General features: G+C 42.9%; 1 protein-coding gene across 7 annotated transcripts in view; it reads right to left on the reverse strand.

The window, feature by feature from the left end:
• The window catches only part of frem1a (Fras1 related extracellular matrix 1a), a 173,288-nt gene that overhangs the window by 31,609 nt on the left and 117,814 nt on the right, over positions 1 to 23,865 (reverse strand). For all 7 annotated transcript variants that reach the window (XM_017310424.1, XM_017310426.1, XM_017310425.1 and 4 more), the window contains 6 exons: positions 15,314 to 15,578; positions 7,577 to 7,994; positions 7,235 to 7,436; positions 6,358 to 6,502; positions 6,132 to 6,261; positions 221 to 293 (listed from right to left, as the gene is read on the reverse strand). In XM_017310424.1, the coding sequence (XP_017165913.1) occupies positions 221 to 293; positions 6,132 to 6,261; positions 6,358 to 6,502; positions 7,235 to 7,436; positions 7,577 to 7,994; positions 15,314 to 15,578 (1,233 nt within the window). The remainder of the gene's footprint in view (positions 1 to 220; positions 294 to 6,131; positions 6,262 to 6,357; positions 6,503 to 7,234; positions 7,437 to 7,576; positions 7,995 to 15,313; positions 15,579 to 23,865) is intronic.

Here is a 23,865-nt window from a genome sequence, read left to right on the forward strand (position 1 = left end):
AAGGAAGGAAGGAAGGAAGGAAGGAAGGAAGGAAGGAAGGAAGGAAGGAAGGAAGGAAGGAAGGAAGGAAGGAAGGAAGGAAGGAAGGAAGGAAGGAAGTTTAGTAGACACTACAGCTGGATACTTTGACTCAAGTACAAACTGGAATTGATAAACACCTATTTTGTATAAACACCTATGTTGTATTTTAAAAGAATAATGTAAGCTCCTTGAAAAGTACCTGGATCAAACTGGATCAGGGAGGAAGGATTTGTACGGAAATCTTTCCCAGCATTTGCAGTCCCTTCAATCACCTGGAAAAGAAACGACAACTTCATTATTACAGCCATGTTCAAACTGGTGATGCACCAATCCGATGCATAAGGGCCAATCTATTGAATCTATTTCTATGCTATGTGCTCTGCACAAGTGTGGTCTACAAAACAAAACAAAACAAAACAAAACCAAAAACAACTGACCCAGGATGGGCCGAGGAAAACTCGGAAGGAGGACTGGCAACAAAACAAAAACAAAACTAGAGTTCATAATAAAGAGTCGTTTGATGTTCAGGTGCCAAAGGAAAACGAAAGAGTATGATGTCCAGCCGCCAAAGGTGGTGCAAAAACCTCGGGGACTGCTGACGCGGGAGTTAAGGTCTTGGACGTAGGTGACGGGGGAAATAAGGTCTTGAACATAGGCGACAAGGGAGCTGAGGCCTTGGAAGACGATGAAGGAGAACCCGCAGGGACCCATTAAGGCTGGCTGGAGGTTGGCCCGGAGGCTGCAGGGACTCGCAATGAGGCTGGCTGGAAACTTTGGAAATTCTCTGGGAAGCTATTTTGGTTCAAAACAATACATTTCAAGTTTTAAGTAAACACATGGCTCATTACAAACACATGGCTTTGTTTAATTCTCCAACACAAACCCACCATAACGATACAGGTGGAAAGAAAACACCAGGACTGCCTATAGGAGGAATTTATATCTAAAGCAGCAACTCCAGGCCTCAAGGGCCGGTCTCCTGCAACTTTTATATGCACACCTGAGTAATGAGGTCATCAACAGGACTCTGGAGGACTTGACTGCACTTAGGAGGTGATTCAGCTGTTGGATTCAAGTCTGTTGGACCAGGGAGACATCTAAGAGTTGCAGGACACCGGCCCTTAAGGACCAGGATTGCCCACCCCTGATGTAAAGTAATACGTTTCTCGGGATGAGTTGCATAGCTTCATTTAATTCGTTTAATTTCACAAGAGCTCATGGTACAAAGACAACTGTATAACAAAAACTAATAAGAGAAGATTCCATCCATTTTCTTCAGCTTATCCTGGGTCAGATCACGGGGGTAGCAGCTTAAGAAGGGAGGCCCAGACTTCCCTCTCCCCAACCATTTCTTCCAGCTTCTCCGGGGGAACCCCAAGGCGTTCCCAGGCCAGCCGACATAGCGGACATGTATATATTATATGGTTATATATGCTGTGAATGGTATTTTGCAACGTTTGAACACATTAATTCTAATCCTCCTCTCTGCTTATTATTTACTTAGCATTCCTAATTGCATTTGACTACAGGATGCAGTTGGTGATGTGGCTCAACACAAAACACAAACACCCTAGCTAATGCTAGATGCCACCATGCAGCCGAGTGAACACAGTTAGCCAGCTCCTCTGTGTTTCTGGCTGTAACACAGAGGAAGCCAACTTGATCCTTGTTGTTATGAATTAACACCACCACGCATAACAGCATGCCACCAGGCCGTGTAATGCCCTGCAGGGTCTAATACACCCTCACTGTCACACACCAGAGTTAAAAAAAGAATTTTATCTCTTTTTTATAGAGATAAAAAAGCAACCGAAAAAACATTAAATCTCAAAAATTTCAGTCCATCTTGAATTCTAGACGGTGGATTTGGAAAACTTGTGAAACACCTAAAAATATTGTTGATTTTAAGCAAATTATCTTATAAACAATAATAAAGACTCCGAATTGATTCCAAATTGATAATTTAATCTTATCTCCAGGGAGATAAGGAGAAAAGCCCTATTCCAGGGCAAAATATATGCAAAAAATGGGCTACCAAATTTGATAAATGAATTGGAATTAAAACTCAAGTGTTTCTGGAAAATTGTTTGGAAAATAGAGAAACAAAATTATAATTGGAGACATCAAAATTAGCCCAACAGGGGGAGGACTCCCTGTGACCTGACGACATCATTATGCTATCCAGTGAAGAAATTTTGCCCCCCACTACCCACAGCCAAGAATGGGAGACTGGGGCAGAAGAGCATGATTAATTAGTATGGAGAGGTTCTAGATATTGACTAGTCTCTTAGGAAATATTTTCAAAATACTCAAACAATCTTAGGATCACTATAAGACAGAAATGTTATACTCATTATTATTAACAATGTCATATTTTTGAGATGTTTGATCACCTTAATCTTAAGAACATTAGCTTAGTTGTAACAGGGGGCTGTAAGCCGTTCGCTTCTTGCTGTCCTGCCTCGTGAGCAACTAGCCACACCAACCCCATCTAGCTGTTTGGAACTCTGATTATCCTGAAGTGGCCCTGCAGCTACATTGTCCACCTTATCTCTTTCTTCATGCGATTGCTGCAAAAGATGGTTTGGGAACACGTGAGCTTCCAGCAGAACAATCTGGGGGTCATCAAGGCCAGTCGAGTGATCAGTGAGATGGTGAGGATTAGCCTGGATCTGGTGAGGACCTGGCTGTCGGTGATGAGTCTGGAGATGAGAAAGAACTTCATCCAGGTTATGTTCACGTCTCCGATAGAGGCTGCAGAGGATCAAGAACCAGCAGCCAGTGTCCGGGCCCAAAGCCATTACTGATGAAGAGAAGACTGTCTCTAGAAGCTGCCCGGACGGGGTAGGACGTCAAGCAGTTATGAATGGCAGCCGGCACTCCATCCATGGTGTTTGGCCGCAGCCAGTCCATGCCAAAAGCAGAGACCAAGCTCAGCAAACCTGTGGAGAAGCAATACACTGTGGTCAACTTTTCTCTTCAGGGTTGCCTGCCAGGTGAACGACTCCACCAACATGGTCAATTCTCGAGATGAGCTGCTGAGAATGACTGATGTTGTCGGCCCTGAAGATGGACATGTGGCTCTGTGCCGAGCTCAAGCGGCAGTGGTTCAACAAGCTGTTGATGACTGTGGAGCAGTCCGCACCAGCCTGGAGATGCTGTGCTTCCTGCTGATCATGTTGCAGTTTCCGGTTATCCTTGCTCATTTCAAGCCGCTGCAGTGAAGTATCGCAGCATGCACGACCTGTGGCAACACCAAGATCCTTCGGGGTGTTACTGGAGATATGGCCTTTCAAGGTAATATCTCTTGTCCTCTTGGAGGGGGACAAGATTCCTGGTGACAGCTGGAAGGAACGTTCCACTAGATAGCTTAGGATACACATGGACATACTTAATGATTGTTGTGGGGTGGTATTATATCACCCCAACAGAGGGACTGTTGAGAATAAATAATTCTGTTTTCTTCTATCTCTTTTAGATAGTTACAAAGCTAAAGATAAAGGAAATGACATGTTAGGAAACACCCTCAAAGCTAAGATTAAAGAAAATGAGACACTAAGGAATGCCCTCTTCGGGGTGTTGCTTAGACAGAGACTAAGAAATAGAATTACAAACTGTTCCTTGATGCCATTTTGTCCTGCTAGCTCCTAAAGGTAGCATTAGAAATAGACCAGTTGTATTTTGGTATTAATAAATGGAATCCATGAATTCAACTCACTGACTCTTCTTCAATCTCAAACATCAAGAACTTGGCATGGAGAAAGGAGAATTCTCCACAATACCCAACACCCAAAACTTCTTGTGTGCAAATTGTTATTGATATGCAAATCAATGCTTAAAGTGCTTGTTAATAAAGTGCAAAAAGTGCTCTTACAGTTCTATACAATGACTTAAGAAAAATAGTTCCAGTAATAAAAATATTTTCATTACACACTCAAAAAAATTAACTTAGGAGGTTATTACATAAACAAAAGAATATCATGTACTTTTAACACAATAATTTCATGTTTCAAACGAAAACATGATAAAATTATGTTGGATAAACGAGAAATTCAACAACTTCACTTTTATGAAATTTAATCATGTTGAGAAAACATGATTCATTTTAGTCAGACTGATCTTGTGCTGAAGACGACTAGCGAGATCATGGGAAATCACACGAGATCATGCGAGATAATCGTTTTGCGTGCTGGGAAAACTCCAGCGGCAGTTATGAGAAGCATAGACATAATATAAGAATAGACACCTCATGCATAGACATTATATAAGAGTAGACTGTCCAACACGAATACCATGTTCAGGCATAAGGGTGTTCATATGTGCACTTGGCACCAGGACACCCTAGGCAGCAGTTCGATGATCGATTTTGCTGTCGTTTCATCGGATCTGAGGCCGTATGTCTTGGACACTCGGGTGAAGAGAGGTGCGGGGCTGTCCACTGACCACTACCTGGTGATTAGTTGGCTCCGGTGGTGGGGGAGGAAGCCGGTCAGACCTGGCAGGCCCAAACGTGTAGTGAGGGTCTGCTGGGAACATCTGGYGGARTCCCCTGTGAGACGGAGCTTTAACTCCCATCTCCGGCAGAACTTCAAACACGTCCCGGGGGAGTTGGGAGACATGGAGTCTGAGTGGACCATGTTCCGTGCCGACTCAATCCAACCAAAATTAATTCTGTTGAGGAAGCTGAGCCTGGGGACTGTGGGTTGGGCTCTCCAATTTCTGGGGACGAGGTCGCCGAGGTGGTTAAGAAACTCCTTGGTGGCAGGGCCCTGGGGGTGGATGAGATCCTGCCGGAGTTCCTTAAGGCTTTGGATGTTGTAGGGTTGTGTTGGCTCACGCGACTCTGCAATTTCGCATGGACACCGGGGGCAGTTCCCCAGGATTGACAGACTGGGGTGGCCCTGTTCAAAAAGGGGGACCGGAGGGTGTGCTCCAGTTACAGAGGGGTCACACTCTTAAGCCTCCCTGGTAAGGTCTATTAAGGGGTCCTGGAGAGGAGGTTTCGTCGGATAGTCTAAACTTGGATTCAGGAAGAGCAGTGTGGTTTTCGTCCTGGTCGTGGAACACTGAGCCAGCTCTACACCCTCAGCAGGGTCCTGGAGGGTACATGGGAGTTTGCCCAACCAGTCTACATGTGTTTTGTGGACTTGAAGAAGGTGTTCAACCATGTCCCTAGGGGGGCTTTGTAAGGGGTTCTCCGGGAGTATGGTGTACCAGGCCCTTTGATACGGGCTGTCAGGTCCCTGTATGACCGGTGTCAGGGTCTGGTCTGCATTGCCGGAAATAAGTCGGGCTCGTTTCCGGTGAGAGTTGGACTCCGCCAAGGCTGCCMTTTGTCACCRATTCTGTTCATTACTTTCATGGACAGAATTTCTAGGCGCAGCCGAGGTGTTGAGGGGATCCGTTTTGGTGACCTTAGGATCGCATCTTTGCTTTTTGCAGATGATGTGGTCCTATTGGGCATGGGGATCAGTACCTCCAAATCCGAGGCCATGGTCTTGAGCCGGAAAAGKGWAGAGTGCCTTCTCTGGGTCAGGGTTTGTGTCCTGCCCCAGGTGGAGGAGTTTAAGTATCTTGGGATCTTGTTCACGCATGGGGGAAGAAGGGAGCTGGAGATCGACAGGTGGATTGGCGTAGCGTCTGCCATGAAGCGGGCGCTGTGCCCGTCCATCGTGGTGAAGAGAGAACTAAGTTGGGGTTCCCCCGGAGGAGCTGGAAGAAGTGTCTGGGGTGAGGGAAGTCTGGGCCTCCCTTCTGAAGCTGCTGCCCCCTCGACCCGACCCCAGACAAGCAGAAGAAAATGGATGAATGGATGGATGACTAAGATAGTCAACCTATTGTTTTTGTCGGTTTAAGTTTCTTTATTGTTTTAAAAAAATAAAAATAAATAATAATAATAATAATAATAATAATAATAATAATATAATAATAGTACTTATCAACTAAGTGCAATTTTTCCGTATTGGAAAAGAATTTGTATCGGCTGATATTGAACCTCAGATATTTGTATTGTATCGCAAGTGAACAAAGTGGATCGGTTCATCCCCAGGGATGAACTTAGCAGCTGAATGTTTTCATGACCATGGGTTTTAAAAACCAATTAATTTGACCTTGACAGTGACATATGATGATTCTGCCAAGTTTCCATTTCGAATGATGTCCAAGGAGAATTTTCCCTGCTCCTCACATGATGAGGACTCAGGAAGAGAAAACTCCACCCTACTCCATTGGAATTCAAGTCTGCAAAGATAAGGAAAATGCATGGAGAAAACACAAGAGCTAATTTAGTCTATCACCTAAAATACCAGATTGAAAGTGAAACGGCGCATAACTTACATGTGAGAGGGCCCCATGTTGCCTAAAGGATCAGACACTTTGAACTCCAGGCTGTCTGACAGAAACTCACCATGCGAATTGATAATATAGGCTATAGTTCTTTTGTTAAGCTCAATCTGAGGGAAACGCTCTGACACAAACATACCTGTGAAGAACAGTGAAAAAGTGTTGCGTTATCTGAATAAAGCTGCAGGGCTGCAGATCAACTGGTCATTTTTATACCCTTGTTCTTCAACCACTGTGGATTAATTAATTTTTTTGTAATTTTTAATGACAATGATAAATGTAGTACAGTAGACACCTGCTGATTCACCCAACTGTTTATTTTTCTATATAACATATGGGGTTCCATTTATAAAGTCAGAGTGAAAAGTTAACAGCCATAATTTGGATTATTAAGCAAGTCATATTTTTGTCATGCTATCTGCAAGCTAATGAAACATTTAGTTTGAAATACTTAGCTCCAACTGAAATTTTTAGCTCAAAACTAAATATTTAGTTAGCAAGCTAAATATTTAACTCCAAACATATTCAGTGAGCAAGCCAACTAAATATTTAGCTAGCTAATAGTTTTGCTAGCTCAGAGCTCGCTAAATACTTGAGAGCTCCAGATTGTGTGACAGAAACTCCTTATGTGAATTCATAATATTGGCTATAGTTCTTTTGTTAAGTTCAACCTGAAGGAAGAACTTTTGACATATTTAGTTAACTGAATATTTGACAAATATTTAGCTAGCTCAGAGCAACGAAGGCAGGACCACTATTTATTTCCGTAAGTCTGGTATAAAAAAAAAACAAACTGAAAAGTACAAAATGTCAGTGAGGGGAATGGACAAGCTTCCAGATGCAGGGCAGGTAATAACATAATTATTCTGACCTGTGGTAATGTTTTCAAGGTAGCCAAAATATGGTGGACGAACAATGCAGAATATCAGCTCCTCTTCTCTGCTACCACTATCCTGAGCCTTCAGCTCTTGAGAAGTCACAAAAATCACATATCTGCCATCGGGTAAAAGCTCTGGTTTCCAAAGTGGGACCAGCCTTATTACTTCTGGTGAAGATTTATCCAAAGGTTTGATCTGAAAATAGAACCAGCGGACGTTTGAGGCAAGACTACTCTGTCCATTGGGAAGCTTTTAGAACTCTACATTGCTAACAGATTACAAATATGAGGTACAAAAATCACATTAAGTTGCAAACTGGGTCCATTATCCCCCACCTGAATGGTGAAAAACACAGGCTCTGTTTGCAGCTGTCCATCAAGCAGAAAGCCTCGTCTGGAGGAGTCGGATGCTGTAAAAGTAAATCGGTCAATCTGTGATGGTCCTCCATCATGTCTATATGTTACCTCCAGCTCCTTTATATGTTTCTGTGTGAAGTTTGAGCCAGCAGTCAGTGTGACACCGGCTAGTACCAGCTTCCCGTACTGTGGAGGCTGTCGCAGAACAAAAATCAGAGCACTGGGTGGAGTGTCAGGGTCAGATAAGGAGAGGAGTTCTGGACCAAGGCTCATGGCAGAACCTTGTGGGACCTGGAGACCTTTGTTGGATGTTAGCGATGGCAGAACACGATCCACAATTTCCACGCACAGCTCAAAGCTTCCATTTCGGTTAGTCTTACCGTTGCTTATAACAAACCTGTGAAAATATGCAACACAATGGGTGTTAGTTTACTCAATCTGGCAAAATGCAAACTTACAAAAGCAGTCTAGTTCTTTGACTGAAACCTATATGTTGGATTTGATTTAGGTTATGATAGATTGATGCACAGTTAGTTCAAAGCAAAACTACAGTATATTCTTTATGTCTGGACTGGAGTGTTGTCATAAATTACAAGTAGTTAATTAGTTAACTAGCCCAGACTCATTATACAAGAAAACTACAATCAGCCTACAGTTTAGCTAATTATCCAGTCCAGTATTTACATTGCTTATTAAATGTCTGTTAAATGTTTCTTTTTTGGGGCCACGCACACAAAATGCTTTCTTATAAATTTTTTATAAGTGGTGGAGGCTTCCTCATTGGTTCCAACTGAGAGCTATTCATCAACCCCATAAGACGTCTTAATTAGCCAACTGTTATCCACAACGGCAACTAAAAAAGTATGGACCCCCTCACAGGTTTTTGCTACTTTGTCATATTTGAGTACTTCAAATCATCATATACATTCTAAAATCATCCAAGGCAACAGTACTACATGGGTGGAAATCCCGGGAAGGGTCGGGGGGGGGGCAGACCCCCCCAATCTTGGATAAGTCTAGAATTGTCCCCTCCACCCCCCCAAAAAAAAAATCAGAAAATAAACCCTTGTATTTAAACAATATCAATATGAAAAGGCGAAAGAAACAAAGAATGAAGTAAATCTGCTATTCATCGAAGAAAAAAACAAGTACATTTGTAGGGCCACCCCAGCCATTGTTAGAACAATGGTTCAGTCCAAAATGTATGAGTGGTACAGGCTCCGTCAGAGCCGCTGAAGTGAGGAGCCAACTGTGGCTCTGCAACACAAAAAAATCCCTTCAGTAAATACTTAAAGCAAAAGACAAGTAACACCTTTGATTTACTTTCACTGCTCAATAGGAAGAAACACATTAACAATAAAAATTAGGTTGCAGTTCATTACTTTATTACTTTGGGTGAATCATGATAAATCAAAACTAGCAAGGTAGCAAATATATGAATTATATAAGTTATCCCTTTAACTCTTATGTTAATGAGAAGAGTTTGAAACGGGAGGGAATAAGCACTACAACTAGCTGACAGCTCACTGTGTGGGAGCAGAGACCAGAGGGATAGAGAAAAACAGAAATGTATGGTTTTAACCATCTTCAATTCAGAGCCTCTAAAACGACATGCACACACAAAAATCTGAATATGTTTCAATAAAAACTCTGGTGCTTTGAGCATTAAGTTTAAGTTATGATACTTCCAAAACCTGTTATTTCTACTAGGGATGCTCCAATCAGGTTTTCTGCTGCCAATTCCGATACCAATCACCAATGAGGCCGATCTCTGCCTATCATCTGGATTGACTGTTAATTTTTTTGCTTTAGGTATAAATGCTACTGTGTGATCTGAAAAAAATTAAAAATTATCTGGCAATAAATTCACCTAATTTAGGCATAAAACATGCAAAGTACTTGCAGGCACAATACAGCAGCTATTCAGTCAAAAGGATAACTGAAAAACCGCCGATCAGAAAAATAATATTTAATAGCTACGTCTGTGAAATACAGGGTGGCCAACCAAAAAGTGGCCCACGTTACTATAGTATTACTGAAAGAACTTGAAATGCCAAAATCTTTACTCACGCTTTACAGAAAGTGCTGGAAATGCAGTGTTGGGCGCGCCTTAACATATTGTCATATATAGGTCCTTCTCAAAAAATTTGCATATTGTAAAGTTCACTATTTTCCATAATGTAATGATAAAAAATTAAACTGTCATATATTTTAGATTTATTGCACACCAACTGAAATATTTCAGGTCTTTTATTGTTTTAATACTGATGATTTTGGCATACACCTTATGAAAACCCCAAATCCCTGTCTCAAAAAATTAGCATATTTCATCCGACCAATAAAAGAAAAGTGTTTTAATACCAAAAAAGTCAACCTTCAAATAATTATGTTCAGTTATGCACTCAATACTTGGTCAGGAATCCTTTTGCAGCCTTCAATGCAGTATGACATGGAGGCTATCAGCATAGCATGTGGCTCTGCTGAGGTGTTATGGAGGCCCAGGATGCTTCGATGGCGGCCTTAAGCTCATCCAGAGTGTTGGGTCTTGCGTCTCTCAACTTTCTCTTCACAATATCCCACAGATTCTCTATGGGGTTCAGGTCAGGAGAGTTGGCAGGCCGATTGAGCACAGTAATACCATGGTCAGTGGTTTTGGCACTGTGATGGTTGTGCTGAAAAATGAAATCTTCATCTCTATAAAGCTTTTCAGCAGATGGAAGCATGAAGTGCTCCAAAATCTCCTGATAGCTGCTGCATGGACTGCCCTTGATAAAACACAGTGGACCAACACCAGCAGCTGACATGGCTCCCCAGACCATCACTGACTGTGGGTACTTGACACTGGACTTCTGGCCTTTTGACATTTCCTTCTCCTGAGTTTTCCTCCAGACTCTGGCACCTTGATTTCTGGCACTCTGCCAAAACCCCCAAAATCCTGTTGGGGCTTTTCAGCTACTTTTTCGTGGCCCACCCTGTATTACTTACACTCACCCGGATTATCGTCATGGTCAGAAAGTTAAACAAATGACCTGAAATTTAAGTCTTCGAGCTAGCAATGCAAGATGCTGGCTCTGTTCTCGTTGTTCAACCGCCACTACGAGCTACTGGTTGGTAGTTGTGCTCTGCTCCATATGTCTATTTCCCTGCATTGAGCCTCGATGTAGCCAAACTCCGTCAAGTGCTTGTTTTTTAAATGCCATATTATATTTGTTGTGTTGATGCATTTTGACGTGCTTCACCCCCAAAGTAAATTTCCACCGCAACACGCAAACTTTCCCGTTCACTCTCAGAGCGTTCAAGTTCCACACCACGTTTAGGATTTACTGCTGCGCGCTTGCGCAGTGTGAAGGAAAAAGGAAACAGCTGCACATGCAGGCTGCGAATCAGATGCAGGTCAGTGGCGCAAAAAGTGGGTATGCAGGGTACGCAACGCATAGGGGCGCAGCACCAGAGGGGGCTCAAAAACCCCGTCTGGAGGGGGCGGCGCGCCGATGATGTTTTCTCATACACTTCAGCGCGCCTTACGCTCCTTCAAAATGGCTACCCAGACATATTTAGAGCCTTAAGGAACTCCGGCCGGCTCCTTCACCTCGCGCACATAACGAGGTAAATGTAGCGAGTTTTACCCTTCACGTATCATCGCCTCGGGCTGGGGGGGGTGATCGGCAACAAGAGACCGTGATCCGCGATCACCGATCATACACTTTTTTCATGGAAATCGTGAAAATCTACCAACTTAGATTCTCAGCCCTCCAGGATATTGCAAATCCAAAAAGATTTAAACATAAAGCAACTTATAATTTGAAGAACACATAACTTGTATTGAGAGCCACTACTATAAATCTATATTTATGGAGAATTTTATCAAGTGGAGTTACTCATTAAAACTTGCTGTTATTAGCCTTAAATTTTTGTAAAGGTGTAGCAGAGATTATATCAATGCCACTGAACTAAGCTCATATCTAAACATTTATATTTTAGTTTGACTAAAATATAAATTTTAGTCAAAAATATAAATTTTTGTCAAATTAAGACAAGAAGCTCACTGACAATCAGCAGAAGTGCAATCATTCATTACTCAAAACTGGACAGGAAGGTCAGTACAATCTGCTTCAGTTTAGCATCTGATGAATCTGAGATCTTTCCCTCAGCCTTGATTGCAGAGAGAAGGTCCTGCTGCAGGAACGCCTTCTCAAACTTTGTGATCTTTCTGGGCTCCATCTTGTCCAGGTGTCCTCTGATGCCGGCGTAGATGACCGGCGTCATCTGAACAATGGCCACAGAATAATGGTGATTATTCAGTGGCCATTATTCAGGCCACTGAATAATGTGATTCAGTGGCCTCAATCACATTATTCAGGTGGATGCGAAAACACTGCACCCATATGTGTTGCATACCTTGCAAGATTATGCAGTGATTTAAAAACAAACATGAGAATTTTAAAATGAATCCTAAAATATACAGGCAGCCAGTGAAGTGAGGCTAGGACAGGGGTCACATGTTCCCTTTTCTTGTCAAAAGTCGTGCAACGACTGCAGCGATTTTTATATCAAAGATAATATTGATACAAATAAAAAGCAATTCTCAAATTATGATTCAGATTTGAAAGTGAAATATTTAAGCTATCCAAACACCAACTTGGCCCTATGTCAAAAAAAAAGAAAACAAAAAAACACCCTAAACCTCATAACTCTGTCACTCTTGGCAAAGATAGCTGTTTTAGAGTCATTACCACCACAACTGGTCGAGTCTTTTCCATCAATTTTCCTTGTGACATTTCCGTAAGATTCTTTATCTCCATCCATCCATTTTCTTCCGCTTCATTCGGGATCGGGTCGCGGGGGCAGCAGCTTCAGAAGGGAGGCCCAGACTTCCCTCTCCTCAGCCACTTCTTCCAGCTCCTCCGGGGGAACCCCAAGGCGTTCCCAGGCCAGCCGAGAGACATAGTCCCTCCAGCGTGTCCTGGGTCTTCCCCGAGGCCTCCTCCCGGTGAGACGTGCCCGGAACACCTCACCAGGAAGGCGTCCAGGAGGCATCCTGATCAGATGCCCAAGCCACCTCAACTGGCTCCTCTCGACGTGCAGGGACAGCGGCTCTACTCTGAGTCCCTCCCGGATGACCGAGTTTCTCACCCCACCTCTTAGGGAGAGTCCAGCCACCCTGCGGAGGAAACCCATTTCGGCCGCTTGTATCTGTGATCTCGTTCTTTCGGTCATGACCCAAAGCTCATGATCATAGATGAGGGTGGGAACATAGATCGACCAGTAAATTGAGAGCTTCGCTTTTTGACTCAGTTCTCTCTTCACCACGATGGACCGGCACAGCGCCTGCTTCACGGCAGACGCTACGCCAATCCGCCTGTCGATCTCCCGCTCCCTTCTTCCCCCATGTGTGAACAAGATCCCAAGATACTTAAACTCCTCCACTTGGGGCAGGACACAAACCCTGACCCGGAGATGGCACTCTTCCCTTTTCCGGCTCAAGACCATGGCCTCGGATTTGGAGGCACTGATCCCCATCCCCAATAGGATGACAACATCATCTGCAAAAAGCAAAGATGCGATCCTAAGGTCACCAAAACGGATCCCCTCAACACCTCAGCTGCGCCTAGAAATTCTGTCCATGAAAGTAATGAACAGAATCGGTGACAAAGGGCAGCCTTGGCGGATTCCAACTCTCACCGGAAACGAGCCCGACTTACTGCCGGCAATGYGGACCAGWCTCTGACACCGGTCATACAGGGACCTGACAGCCCGTATCAAAGGGCCCGGTACCCCATACTCCCGGAGAGCCCCCCACAAAGCCCCTTTAGGGACACGGTCGAACGCCTTCTCCAAGTCCACAAAACACATGTAGACTGGTGGGCGTACTCCCATGTACACTCCAGGACCCTGCTGAGGATGTAGAGCTTGTCCAGTGTTCCACGACCAGGACGAAAACCACACTGCTCTTCCTGAATCCAAGGTTCGACTATCGGACGGACCCTCCTCTCCAGGACCTCTGAATAGACCTTACCAGGGAGGCTYAAGARTGTGACCCCTCTGTAATTGGAGCACACCCTCCGGTCCCCCTTTTTGAACAGGGGGACCACCACCCCAGTCTGCCAATCAAGGGGAACTGCCCCCGATGTCCATGCGATATTGCAGAGTCGCGTGAGCCGACACAACCCTACAACATTCAGAGCCTTAAGGAAGTCCGGCTGGATCTCATCCACCCCCAGGGCCCTGCCACCGAGAAGCTTCTTAACCACCTTGGCGACCTCATCCCCAGAGATTGGAGAGCCCAACCCACTGTCCCCAGGCTCAGCTTCCTCAACAGAAGACATGTTGGTGGGATTGAGGAGGTCTTCGAAGTATTCAGCTCACCAGCCCACAACGTCCCGAGTTGAGGTCAGCAGCACACCATCCCCACTATAAACAGTGTTGGTGCCGCACTGCTTTCCCCTCCCGAGACGCCGGATGGTGGACCAGAATCGCCTCGAAGCCATGCGGAAATCTTTTTCTACAGCCTCTCCAAACTCCTCCCACGCCCGAGTTTTTGCCTCAGCAACCACCGGAGCAGCATGCCGCTTCGTCTGCCGGTACCCATCAGCTGCTTCTGTTGTCCCGATAGGACTCCTTCTTCAGCTTGACAGTATCCCTCACCGAAGGTGTCCACCAACGGGTTCGAGGGTTCCTGCTGCGACAGGCACCGACAATCATGTGGTCGCAGCTCCGATAAGCCCCCTCGGCAATGGAGGCACGGAACATGGTCCACTCAAACTCAATGTCCCTCACCTCCCACAGGACGTGTTCGAAGTTCTGCCACAGATGGGAGTTTCTTCTTCTGACTAACAAAATATCTTCTGTTTCTTCTTCACCCTGTCTATATTTATGCCTACCTCTACCAACAATTATGGCACCTGGTGATGTTAAGTCTGAAGTCCATACTTTCAAGGCCAGTTCACCACTTCTGTTTGATTCTCCAAGGTTTGATCTATTTTTTGTTTTATTGCCCAGACTCTACTGTGCCTCTGTGCCTGTGAGATTGAGTATTCACTTCCCTTATGTACTGGAAATCCCACCACCATGAACAAAAGCCAGTAAAGCAGTGAATTCAGACTTGTTTTAAGAAGCTCAGACAAAATCACAGTTTCCCTCTTCCATTTTTTTCTGTACTTCTGAGCTCCTACATAAGTACACTGCTTTTTTGTTGTTTTTTGGCTCAGGCTGCCTTTATTTGAGAGAAGTCAGACAAGAAAGTGAATAATGAAAGAGGTGGAAGACATTTTGCAAAGGACATCAGGGCAGGACTCAAACCGGTGTGGTCTTTGTCAAGGACTAAGGCCTCCATACTTGGATTGTGCTTCACCCACTTGCCCCAAAGTAGATGTGTTTTACTTTGACACTGTGTCAGTCATTACATTCCTGTCTAATTGCTGTGGTCAAACAGTTGGAGACGCAGTCACAGGCCATCACTAGAGGTCTGCAAGGCCCAATTAACTTAAACGTTTTCTTAAATTTGTGTACATCCTTCACTTTCTGTCAAATCAGATGTCAAATCAGATCTGGTGTGTCTAGGTTTTTAAATCAATTGTTCATAAAAACAGCTTGCACTTCTCCAATGTCACACACAGTCAACTACTGAATAGGCTCCTTTGTTGAGAAATGTTGTGCTCTTTACATATTACGAGATCTCATAGTATGTTTAAAAAGCTTATAGGTATTCCTACTCACTGAAAGTTCTCTATTGCTTTGCTGGCTTGGTTGTCATGAACGTAAGCAACAAGGTTTGCTGCAATGTCCATTTGGCTGAAGGTGGAGATGATCACTCCTGGATGTTTGATGTACTCTATGTGCCCGTGAGCAGGTGGGTTGGTGATAACATATAGAAGCTCCTCTGGCTTGTCTGTACCATCTGTGGCTAGCAGAACATCAGTGGTGAGAACGACACGCTCACCACGGCTGACATTTACTGGTTTCACAAAGATGGCAATGTTTTCTGAAATCACAAGCATAAAAAATATTAGTTGTAATTACAAGCATGTCTGTGTACAAAATGTAGTCCTATTAATCATACCTACTGTGGTTCCACAAAAACTCAACACAAGATATTGCTACCATTCATTGGCTGCCATTCACCATTCATTGCTACCATTCATTTCCTATGAGGTGGCAATCACACTCTGCCAGTCAAGCAATTAGCGTTATTCGTGCATGTGAAATTTCAAGCTCGTATACATTGACATGCACATGTGGGTCAGCTACCGAAAACAAGAAAGTTGCAAAATGTTAAATCTTTGTTGCCGTCTGTGCCTTCTCTATTGTGTCCCAATGCGTTAGGTTTCACCCCAGATGGAGGAAACCTTTGCCAGTTGATTTTCTATAAATGTATTAAAATTGTGTGTAATGGGATATTGAAGCTCCATTTGTTGCTTACTTTAGAGTCAACCTACATCCCTGCTTGTCTAATGCAGTAAAATTGATGTGCAGGATCAGGCCATATAGAGCATATAGAGCAAAAGACCCTACTGCTGTGTAGTGTTCCCTGTTTTAGGGCATATGGCATGGTAAGTATTGGCAAACCTATCTTGAGGACCAACTCCCCAACTGGCCCTGTCCTTTTCCATAGAGCACTGACTGGGGCTTTGAACTCCCCAGAGATCACTGCCAAAGAAAAGCCCCAGCTTCGACCACCCTTAACATAGGTTTATAATTTATGCATTTAAAGCCGACAGCGCGCGGACTAGTCACACAGCTGGCGCCTCTGCGCTTTGCCTCGCGCGCTGCCACCTCCTTTCACTCAAACTGGACACAGGCTGACATGTATGGATGTTTACATCAACTTACTGTGAGGAATTATGATAAACTCTAGCAGGGGCGGATCTAGACAAAATGTTTATGGTGTGGCAAGAGGGTGGCAGGGACTTTTTCAGGGGTGGCAGTTTTGTATATATATATATATATATATATATATATATAAATAACATTGTTTTTAATATTTCATATTAAAAACAATACAAAATATTCTTTTTAACTTGCATTGTTTCAAAATGAGCTTCATGTAGCACCAAGGCTTAAATACAATTTCTTAATGTAGTATAGTTAATTATTTTCACGTCTTTCATACTCCTGCTAATTGATATGCATTACTGAAACGCATATCAATTGACATGCATTGTGTCCAGAAAACCATTTTATCCCAATACAGGACAAGGAGAAATCTGTCACAAAAATATTAGTAGCGCCATCATTTGTTATTCGATATATCTATTAAATACGACTTAAATAAAGATTAGAAAACTGATGTTTGATCAATTCTCCATGATATAAATCTATAAACAGTTTAGTTTCTGTTAATTCTGTCAAGATACAAGAAAGGGTGAATATCTCCTTATATCGGTCAATCGTTTTATTTTAAATATGCTGTAGGAGCCRTAGTTTGACGACTGTTATAAATATCGCCATGTTTTGAGAACTCAGGGGATTAGCTCAGTTTTTGTCGCTTGTTTTTAGGAATTGCAGTGGCTGCCACAATAAAGGTACAATAAAGCTGTTAAACAGGTGAAGAACCAAACTAGACAGAACCACTTCTGATTGTTTGCCAAGCCAAACAACCAATAAAAGTTCCATCAAGACACTACTGAGGCACTAGGGTTATGTTTCTAGACACAGGCAAAAGAAGGTTCAATGTCCAAAATTATTGATTGTTCTTGGTAATTTATTTTCCTCTTWMACCAAACTATTGCAGACATCAAACTTTCATTTGTTCTCATGCTACCACTCTTAAAAACCATCDGCCCCAAACCCAAATGCCTGCTGGTCCTTCTCCAGGCCCYTGGACTTATCTATGTGGACTGACCCACATTACTTCCTGTCTAAATTTGGAAAATAAATAAGAAAATAATAAAACAAAAAAAATAAAATCAACAATTATCAACCTACAAATAAACTMTGTAAATAATACAAAAAATTGAAATTTAAGAATAAAGTAACAAAATTAAAATGGATAAAAAAATTAAGAAAAAATAGCTCCAACAACTTTTATTCTGCCTTTTCTCGCTCTGTGTGTCGGCTTTACGCGGACCCGTTGCCATGGCAACCGACAAACAGCAGCTCAACGAGCAGATCGAGCAGAGATTACCGATGAGGGGAATCAACACCAAAAAACAAACATTTCCCACACAAAAAAGTAGCAAAAACACTCAAACAGAACATTCAGTCTGTTACATTATGCTGTCAGGCTTAATGTCTATATTGTGATTATTAATACGTTTTCGCCTGAGCACAGCGGCGGTTGATTAGCTGATTTAAACAGCTGCTCTACTGATGACGTGGTGGGCGGGTTGACCTGTTTTAGTGCCAACGRAAGCAAAACACACCGAACTGCGCAGCACATGTTAAGGTTATCAAAGTCAGTAACAGGCTAACAGTTAGGCTAGTATAACTGACCCACTGTTCATTTGTTCAATGTTTTCTTTAAATTAAAACGTTTTCCTCACCTGTGAAATCTGAAGCCCTTATTACCATTATCTATGGTTGAATTAACTACTAAACATTGCGTCCGTTGTTCTAATTATTTGCGTGATTGTAGTATTTTCCTGACCACCGATATTCCTGACTCAATGGACAGAAATGGCGCATCATGTGACTTACGATAAATCACATAATGTCCAGTCCAGTAACATATACATCTATTAATGCTGCTGCCTCCTGCTTTGTCCTTCTCTCGAACTTCTCGCTACTCAGCAGTGGGTGTCAGATTACATTGTGTTGCATTCAATGTTGTCGGGGAAAAAAAGAGTTTCATGCGCTTAATGTCCGATTTGCCATAACTATTTATTGAATTCATTGTCGCTAGCTGGGGTGGCAACAGGGGTGGCAAGGCTCTCGTTTGGGGTGGCAACTGCCATCCTTGCCACCCCGCTAGATCCGCCCCTGAACTCTAGGTAAGAGTTTAAAACCCGCCGCGTTAGCTCTGGTTGCGCAGCTCTGTGAACCGCAGGAATAACTTGTAGCGAATTCAGAGGTGTGCGTTGTGGAGTGGTGAGAATTATCTTTGTGAACGAACAATTATATGCGGAGTTTACATCTCAACACGCTGCCCAGCATGTGGCTCTGTGTCTGTCTTCCCTGTAAAGTTTATGTCTGTGTTTGCGGTTGGCCGGAGCGTTTGTGGATAACGAGCAGCGATAACCTCATCATGCAGGTAAAAGCCCGGTGAGGAGCTTTCGCGCTCTCCTCAGAGTCACTCATCACGCTGATTTTATATAATTTTTTTAGTATTATTTTTCCGGTTACACGATGCATCAAACCATATCAAATGCGTTGTCTACTTAGAGTTAATGCGCGCGGCCGCACGGAGATCTGAGAAACTCGTCCCATAAACTCACCAAAATAAAACTGGGTTACAAATTGACACTCTTACCTCTATTTCTCTCTCCCTCTCTTTATTTTTCTATTTTTTAGAAAACCTGATTTTAGAATTTTTCTTAGCAGCAGAGTAGCTGCCACAGTCGTTCTTGTCTTATACTGACTTCAGCTGAACAGCGTCACCATCAAACGCTCCAAGCAGGAACCAACCATTTCATGCAGATCCAGGGTGGGTCAGTGCAAATATGGATTTGTGTGCAAAACAGCATTTATCACCCGCTATGGCCTCTATGAATAAACCAGGATGCCCTTTGGCCTATGTAACGCACCTGCTCCATTAAAGCTCCATGGCTTCAGAGAGCCATGGAGCTTGTTTTGCGAGGGTTTCAGTGGAAGATCCTCCTTATCTACTTGGATGACATTGTACTGGGTAGAGGTGTAGAACAAAACCTGCAACGTTTAGCTGATGTTTTTGAACGTCTCCATAACTACGGTCTAAAGCTGAAGCCAAAAAAATGTCAACTACTAAGAGACAAAGTGCTCTTTCTTGGACATGTGGTCAGCGGAGAGGGAATAAGTCCAAACCCAGAGCTGATTAAAGATGTACAGGAGTGGCAGCCTCCCAGTAACACACAGCAGCTGCAAGCTTTTCTAGGACTATGCAAATATTACCGAGAGTTTGTATCTGGCTTTGCAGAACTTGCTGCTCCTCTTAATGGTCTCCTGAAGAAAAAAGCTGAGTTCCAGTGGGGTGAGGCCCAGCAAAAAGCCTTCCTGCAACTTAAACAGGGACTGACGGTCGCACCAGTCCTAGCTTATCCAGCAGCTGATGGTGACTACATCCTGGACACTGATCCTTAGAGTTATAGCATTTGTGCAGTGTTGTCACAGGTCCAGTGGGGGGTGGAAAGAGTCATCTCATATGCAAGTAACCACCTCACTCCTACACAGCAGAGATATAGTGTGACCTGAAGAGAGCTGCTGGCAATTGTAAAATACACAAGACAGTTCTGCCACTTTCTCATGGGCAGAAAGTTTCTTAGAACAGACCATGGAAGTCTAGCTTGGCTCTTTAGCTTCAAACACCCTGAAGGCCAAGTGGCTCGATGGCTTGAAGAACTAAGTCAGTATGATTTTGACATTGAACACCACTCTGGTCTGGAACACTCAAATGCTGATGCACTGTCAAGACAGGCTACAGAAGGGTCAACAAACTCTGACTGCTATCAAGCAGTCAAGGATGTAATGGAGCTCCCCTGCAGAGGATTTCTTACTGTCAAAGACTGCACAAACAGTGGGCAAGATTTGAGCTTGGCTTCAGTTGATGATGTTGTCCCACTCGTCATAAGGCATGTGACAGTGGAAGAAGTTGGAAACGGCACACAGAAGCAGCACCAAGCTGAAGCTGAGACTCAAATCTCCCAAATAAATTGGATGCAAACTCTTAGCAGTCAGCAGCTTTCGGCAACACAGAAAGAGGACACTACTTTTCATTCTACATAGCCGGAAGGAAGCAGGGAGTCTTCCAACAAAGGATGAAGTTGTGTTCGAGAGTCCAGCAGTTAGAAAATACTGGCTCCTCTGGCCACAGATAGAACTCCATCAAAGGGTCCTATATTATCGCTGGCAGAATGTGGGTAGCTTAAAACCTTTCCTCCTGCTGTTGGTCCCTGCTTCATTGCAAATGGAGGTCATACAGGCCTGCCATAACCCACCACTTTCAGGACATCTAGGTGAAACAAAGACCCTCCAACGTCTCAGGCAGAGCTTCCATTGGTATGGCATGGGAAGTGACCTCCGCAAATACATCCAACAATACCTTCAGTGCAAAGGTCTGAAGTCAAGCAGCTCCTCAAAGAGAGTTAAGCTACAAAGTTACCAGGCAAGAGCACCTATGGACCGGTTGCACCTTGACTTTTTTGGCCCCTTTCCCATCTCAAGATCTGGAAACAAGTATATTCTTGTCATCATGGATCAGTTTACTAGGTTAATTGAGGCTTTCCCAGTTCCAGACCAAGGAGCAGAAACAACTTCCAGAATGTTAGTCAATAACTTTCTAGCTCATTTTGGAGCTCCGTATGGACCACGCCGCAACTTCGAAAGTATGTTTTTCAAAAGTATTTGTCAACTTTTTCAGATCTCCAAGACCAGAACCACTCCATGCCATCCTGCTTCAAACGGGCAAGTGGAACGATTTAACCGCACCCTTCTGCAGATGATCCGCTGCTATGTAGACCAAAATCAGAAGAACTGGGATGAGCATTTGCCTCTTCTAACAGCTGCATATCACAGTGCACAGAACTCCAGCACTGGATTCTCACCAAATATGCTCATGCTGAGGAGAGAAGTTCATCAGCCACAGGACCTCTGGCTTGGTCTTAGAGAATGAACATGGAGTGAAAAGAACCCTCTGGAGTATGCTCATGACCTTGAAAAGACTCTTGGCGAAGTCCATGACATGGCACGGCAGCATCTACGTGGAGCTCAGCTCAGACAGAAGAGGACCCATGACCTGCACGCCAAACAATACAGTTACAACATAGGGGACCTGGTCTATGTAAAAGACAACACAAAGAAGTTAGGCTTTAGTCCCAAGCTACAGCCCCCCTGGAAAGGCCCATGTATTATTAAAGCCCAGCTTGGACCTATACTATATGAGATCTTAATACAACGTGACAAAAAGGTCATGCACCATGATCAGTTGAAGCCTTACACAAGTGATGTCATACCAGCATGGGTCAGACAACAAAGACATGTGGTCCTTCCTCAGTGCCAAGATGTTCCATTACCCAAACACATGACTACTTCCCCTACACCAGCCCAAGATGAGCCTGGAAGTGACAGCGGAAGGAAAGCTCTGGTTGGGTCGCCGAAACTGCAAAAACTGAAATCTTAGTAAGATTAAATATTTTAAATTAAAGAGATTTTTCTTGTTTTCTTTCTGACAAGATAATTTTTCTCACCAAGAGGGGTTTATGTTAGAATATTTTTCTTATTTTAAGTGTTTTTGTACTTAATTATCTCAGTAAGATATAAAAGCTTGATATTAAGAAAATATTACTTATTATGAGTAAACATGTGTTAGAATCTAGAATATCAATATTTACCAATCAAACTTCAAGTCTAGAACTTATTTTAGTAAAATTTTCTTATTTCAAGCACAGAAAGAGAATTCACATACTTAATGAAATGTCTTCAGATAATTAAAACAGACTATGTCCAAATGGAATAATTTGTGTTATTGTCAATGAAAAAAAAACATGAATTTATACTCTTGTATAAGTTGGCAGAAAGTACTGAAAATTATCATATAACGGTTGACATTTAACACAACAATTTCAGAGACAATATCAGTTTATATATCAAGATAATTCTTGGCATGTTTCCATCTGCTATGGACCTTAATCTGATCTTCTTGATGCAACATGTGGGACCTCTTACTGACGTGTCATGAAATTTCTATTGATGTGTGATTCGAAATGGCTGGTTTTCCACACAATGAGATTAGAATTGACAACATTGATTAGCTCAATGTCATGATAAATATTTTACCTTTTGGTTTATATTTCAAATTCTTACTTTATAAGTTACTAATATTAGTTTGAACACTATTTTATTCATCATGTTTGTAACCCCTTTTATGACATCATACAATCCAAATGGGAAAGCGCCCAAAATTTCAGTGAGATGGTATTAATGTTCGATACAACAGATTTTTTTTACGATCCAATACCGAGTAAAATGTAAGCTGGTATTGGCAATGCAGATCCCATACTTTGTGCAAAGACARTTAATTTGTTTCTTAATTAAATAAAAAATAAATGTAATCCATATCTTGGCTTCATAAAAAGAACACAATGTACTCTGACGCACTCATTTTATACTCAGAAGTACATTGAGAACAATGTCGTTTACTATAAGCTATTTTAATTCAGCAGAAATATACAAAATATGTGAAAATGGAGTTGCAAACTAAAAAAAAAGAAAATTAGTAAAGTAATAACCCTACTAAATACATCCTTGTTTAATTATTAAAACTACTGTAAAATGACAGCTGAAATAGCTCCTTAATCCGTGTATGGTTCGTTCTTTGGTTTTGTCGTTTCAAAATAAAATTCCAAAAACAAAACAAGCATGTGTTTTTTTTTTTTTTTTTTCCCCCGTTTTTAAAACAAAATTAGAAAAACGGCAATTGCAAAAATGAAAAAGAAAATGAGCTGTCAATTTCGATTTTCATTATTTCATTTTTTAGCAAGCGGTCTGACCCGGAAGTTCTCTCTGTGCGGCTTATACAGGGACCGTATCACACACATTATGCAGGCTGCAGGGACACAAGCTTGTTCGTTTCAGGCTATTTACTGTAGTATTTTCTGCCACCTGCAAGTCAGTTTAAGTAAAGCTCCTGTGAGAAACAAATAATACCGGACATCTGGTCACCGAGAAAATGGTTAGCCTGAGTTGTTAAGTTTTTTATTTTGAAAGGCCAGAGCACCGGGGAGTGGCTTTCTACTGCAGCCATACCCGTCTTGTCTCTGGACCAGCAAGATGGCTTCCATTGCACTACGCCTCCAGCAGCGACAAACAGAGGTAAGTACACTATTAATTTGTCACAAAAAGTTGTTTCAAGATGTTTTTAGGCTAGAAAGTAGCCCTGACAGCTTAATTTACGCACTTAGTTATGTGCAGTTTGAAATATACTCCGGAGTTTTCGGAGCAGCGTAGCTCCGCTAACGGGGCCAGGCGGCTCCAGGCTCAGCGGGCAGGTGGAGTGTGTTTACCCCGCTAACCAAGGTCTGATCTCGGAAAGTCACCTTGTCTATTCTGCTGCTTGATATCTGATCGTAGCGTCTGTCGAGGAATCTGGTATGGGTATGTGAGATCTGTCCAGGTATACGCAGAAAAATGGAATAAAGGCC

Source organism: Poecilia reticulata, linkage group LG18 (genome assembly GCF_000633615.1).
Source record: "Poecilia reticulata strain Guanapo linkage group LG18, Guppy_female_1.0+MT, whole genome shotgun sequence".
NCBI classification, from domain to species: Eukaryota; Metazoa; Chordata; class Actinopteri; order Cyprinodontiformes; family Poeciliidae; genus Poecilia; species Poecilia reticulata.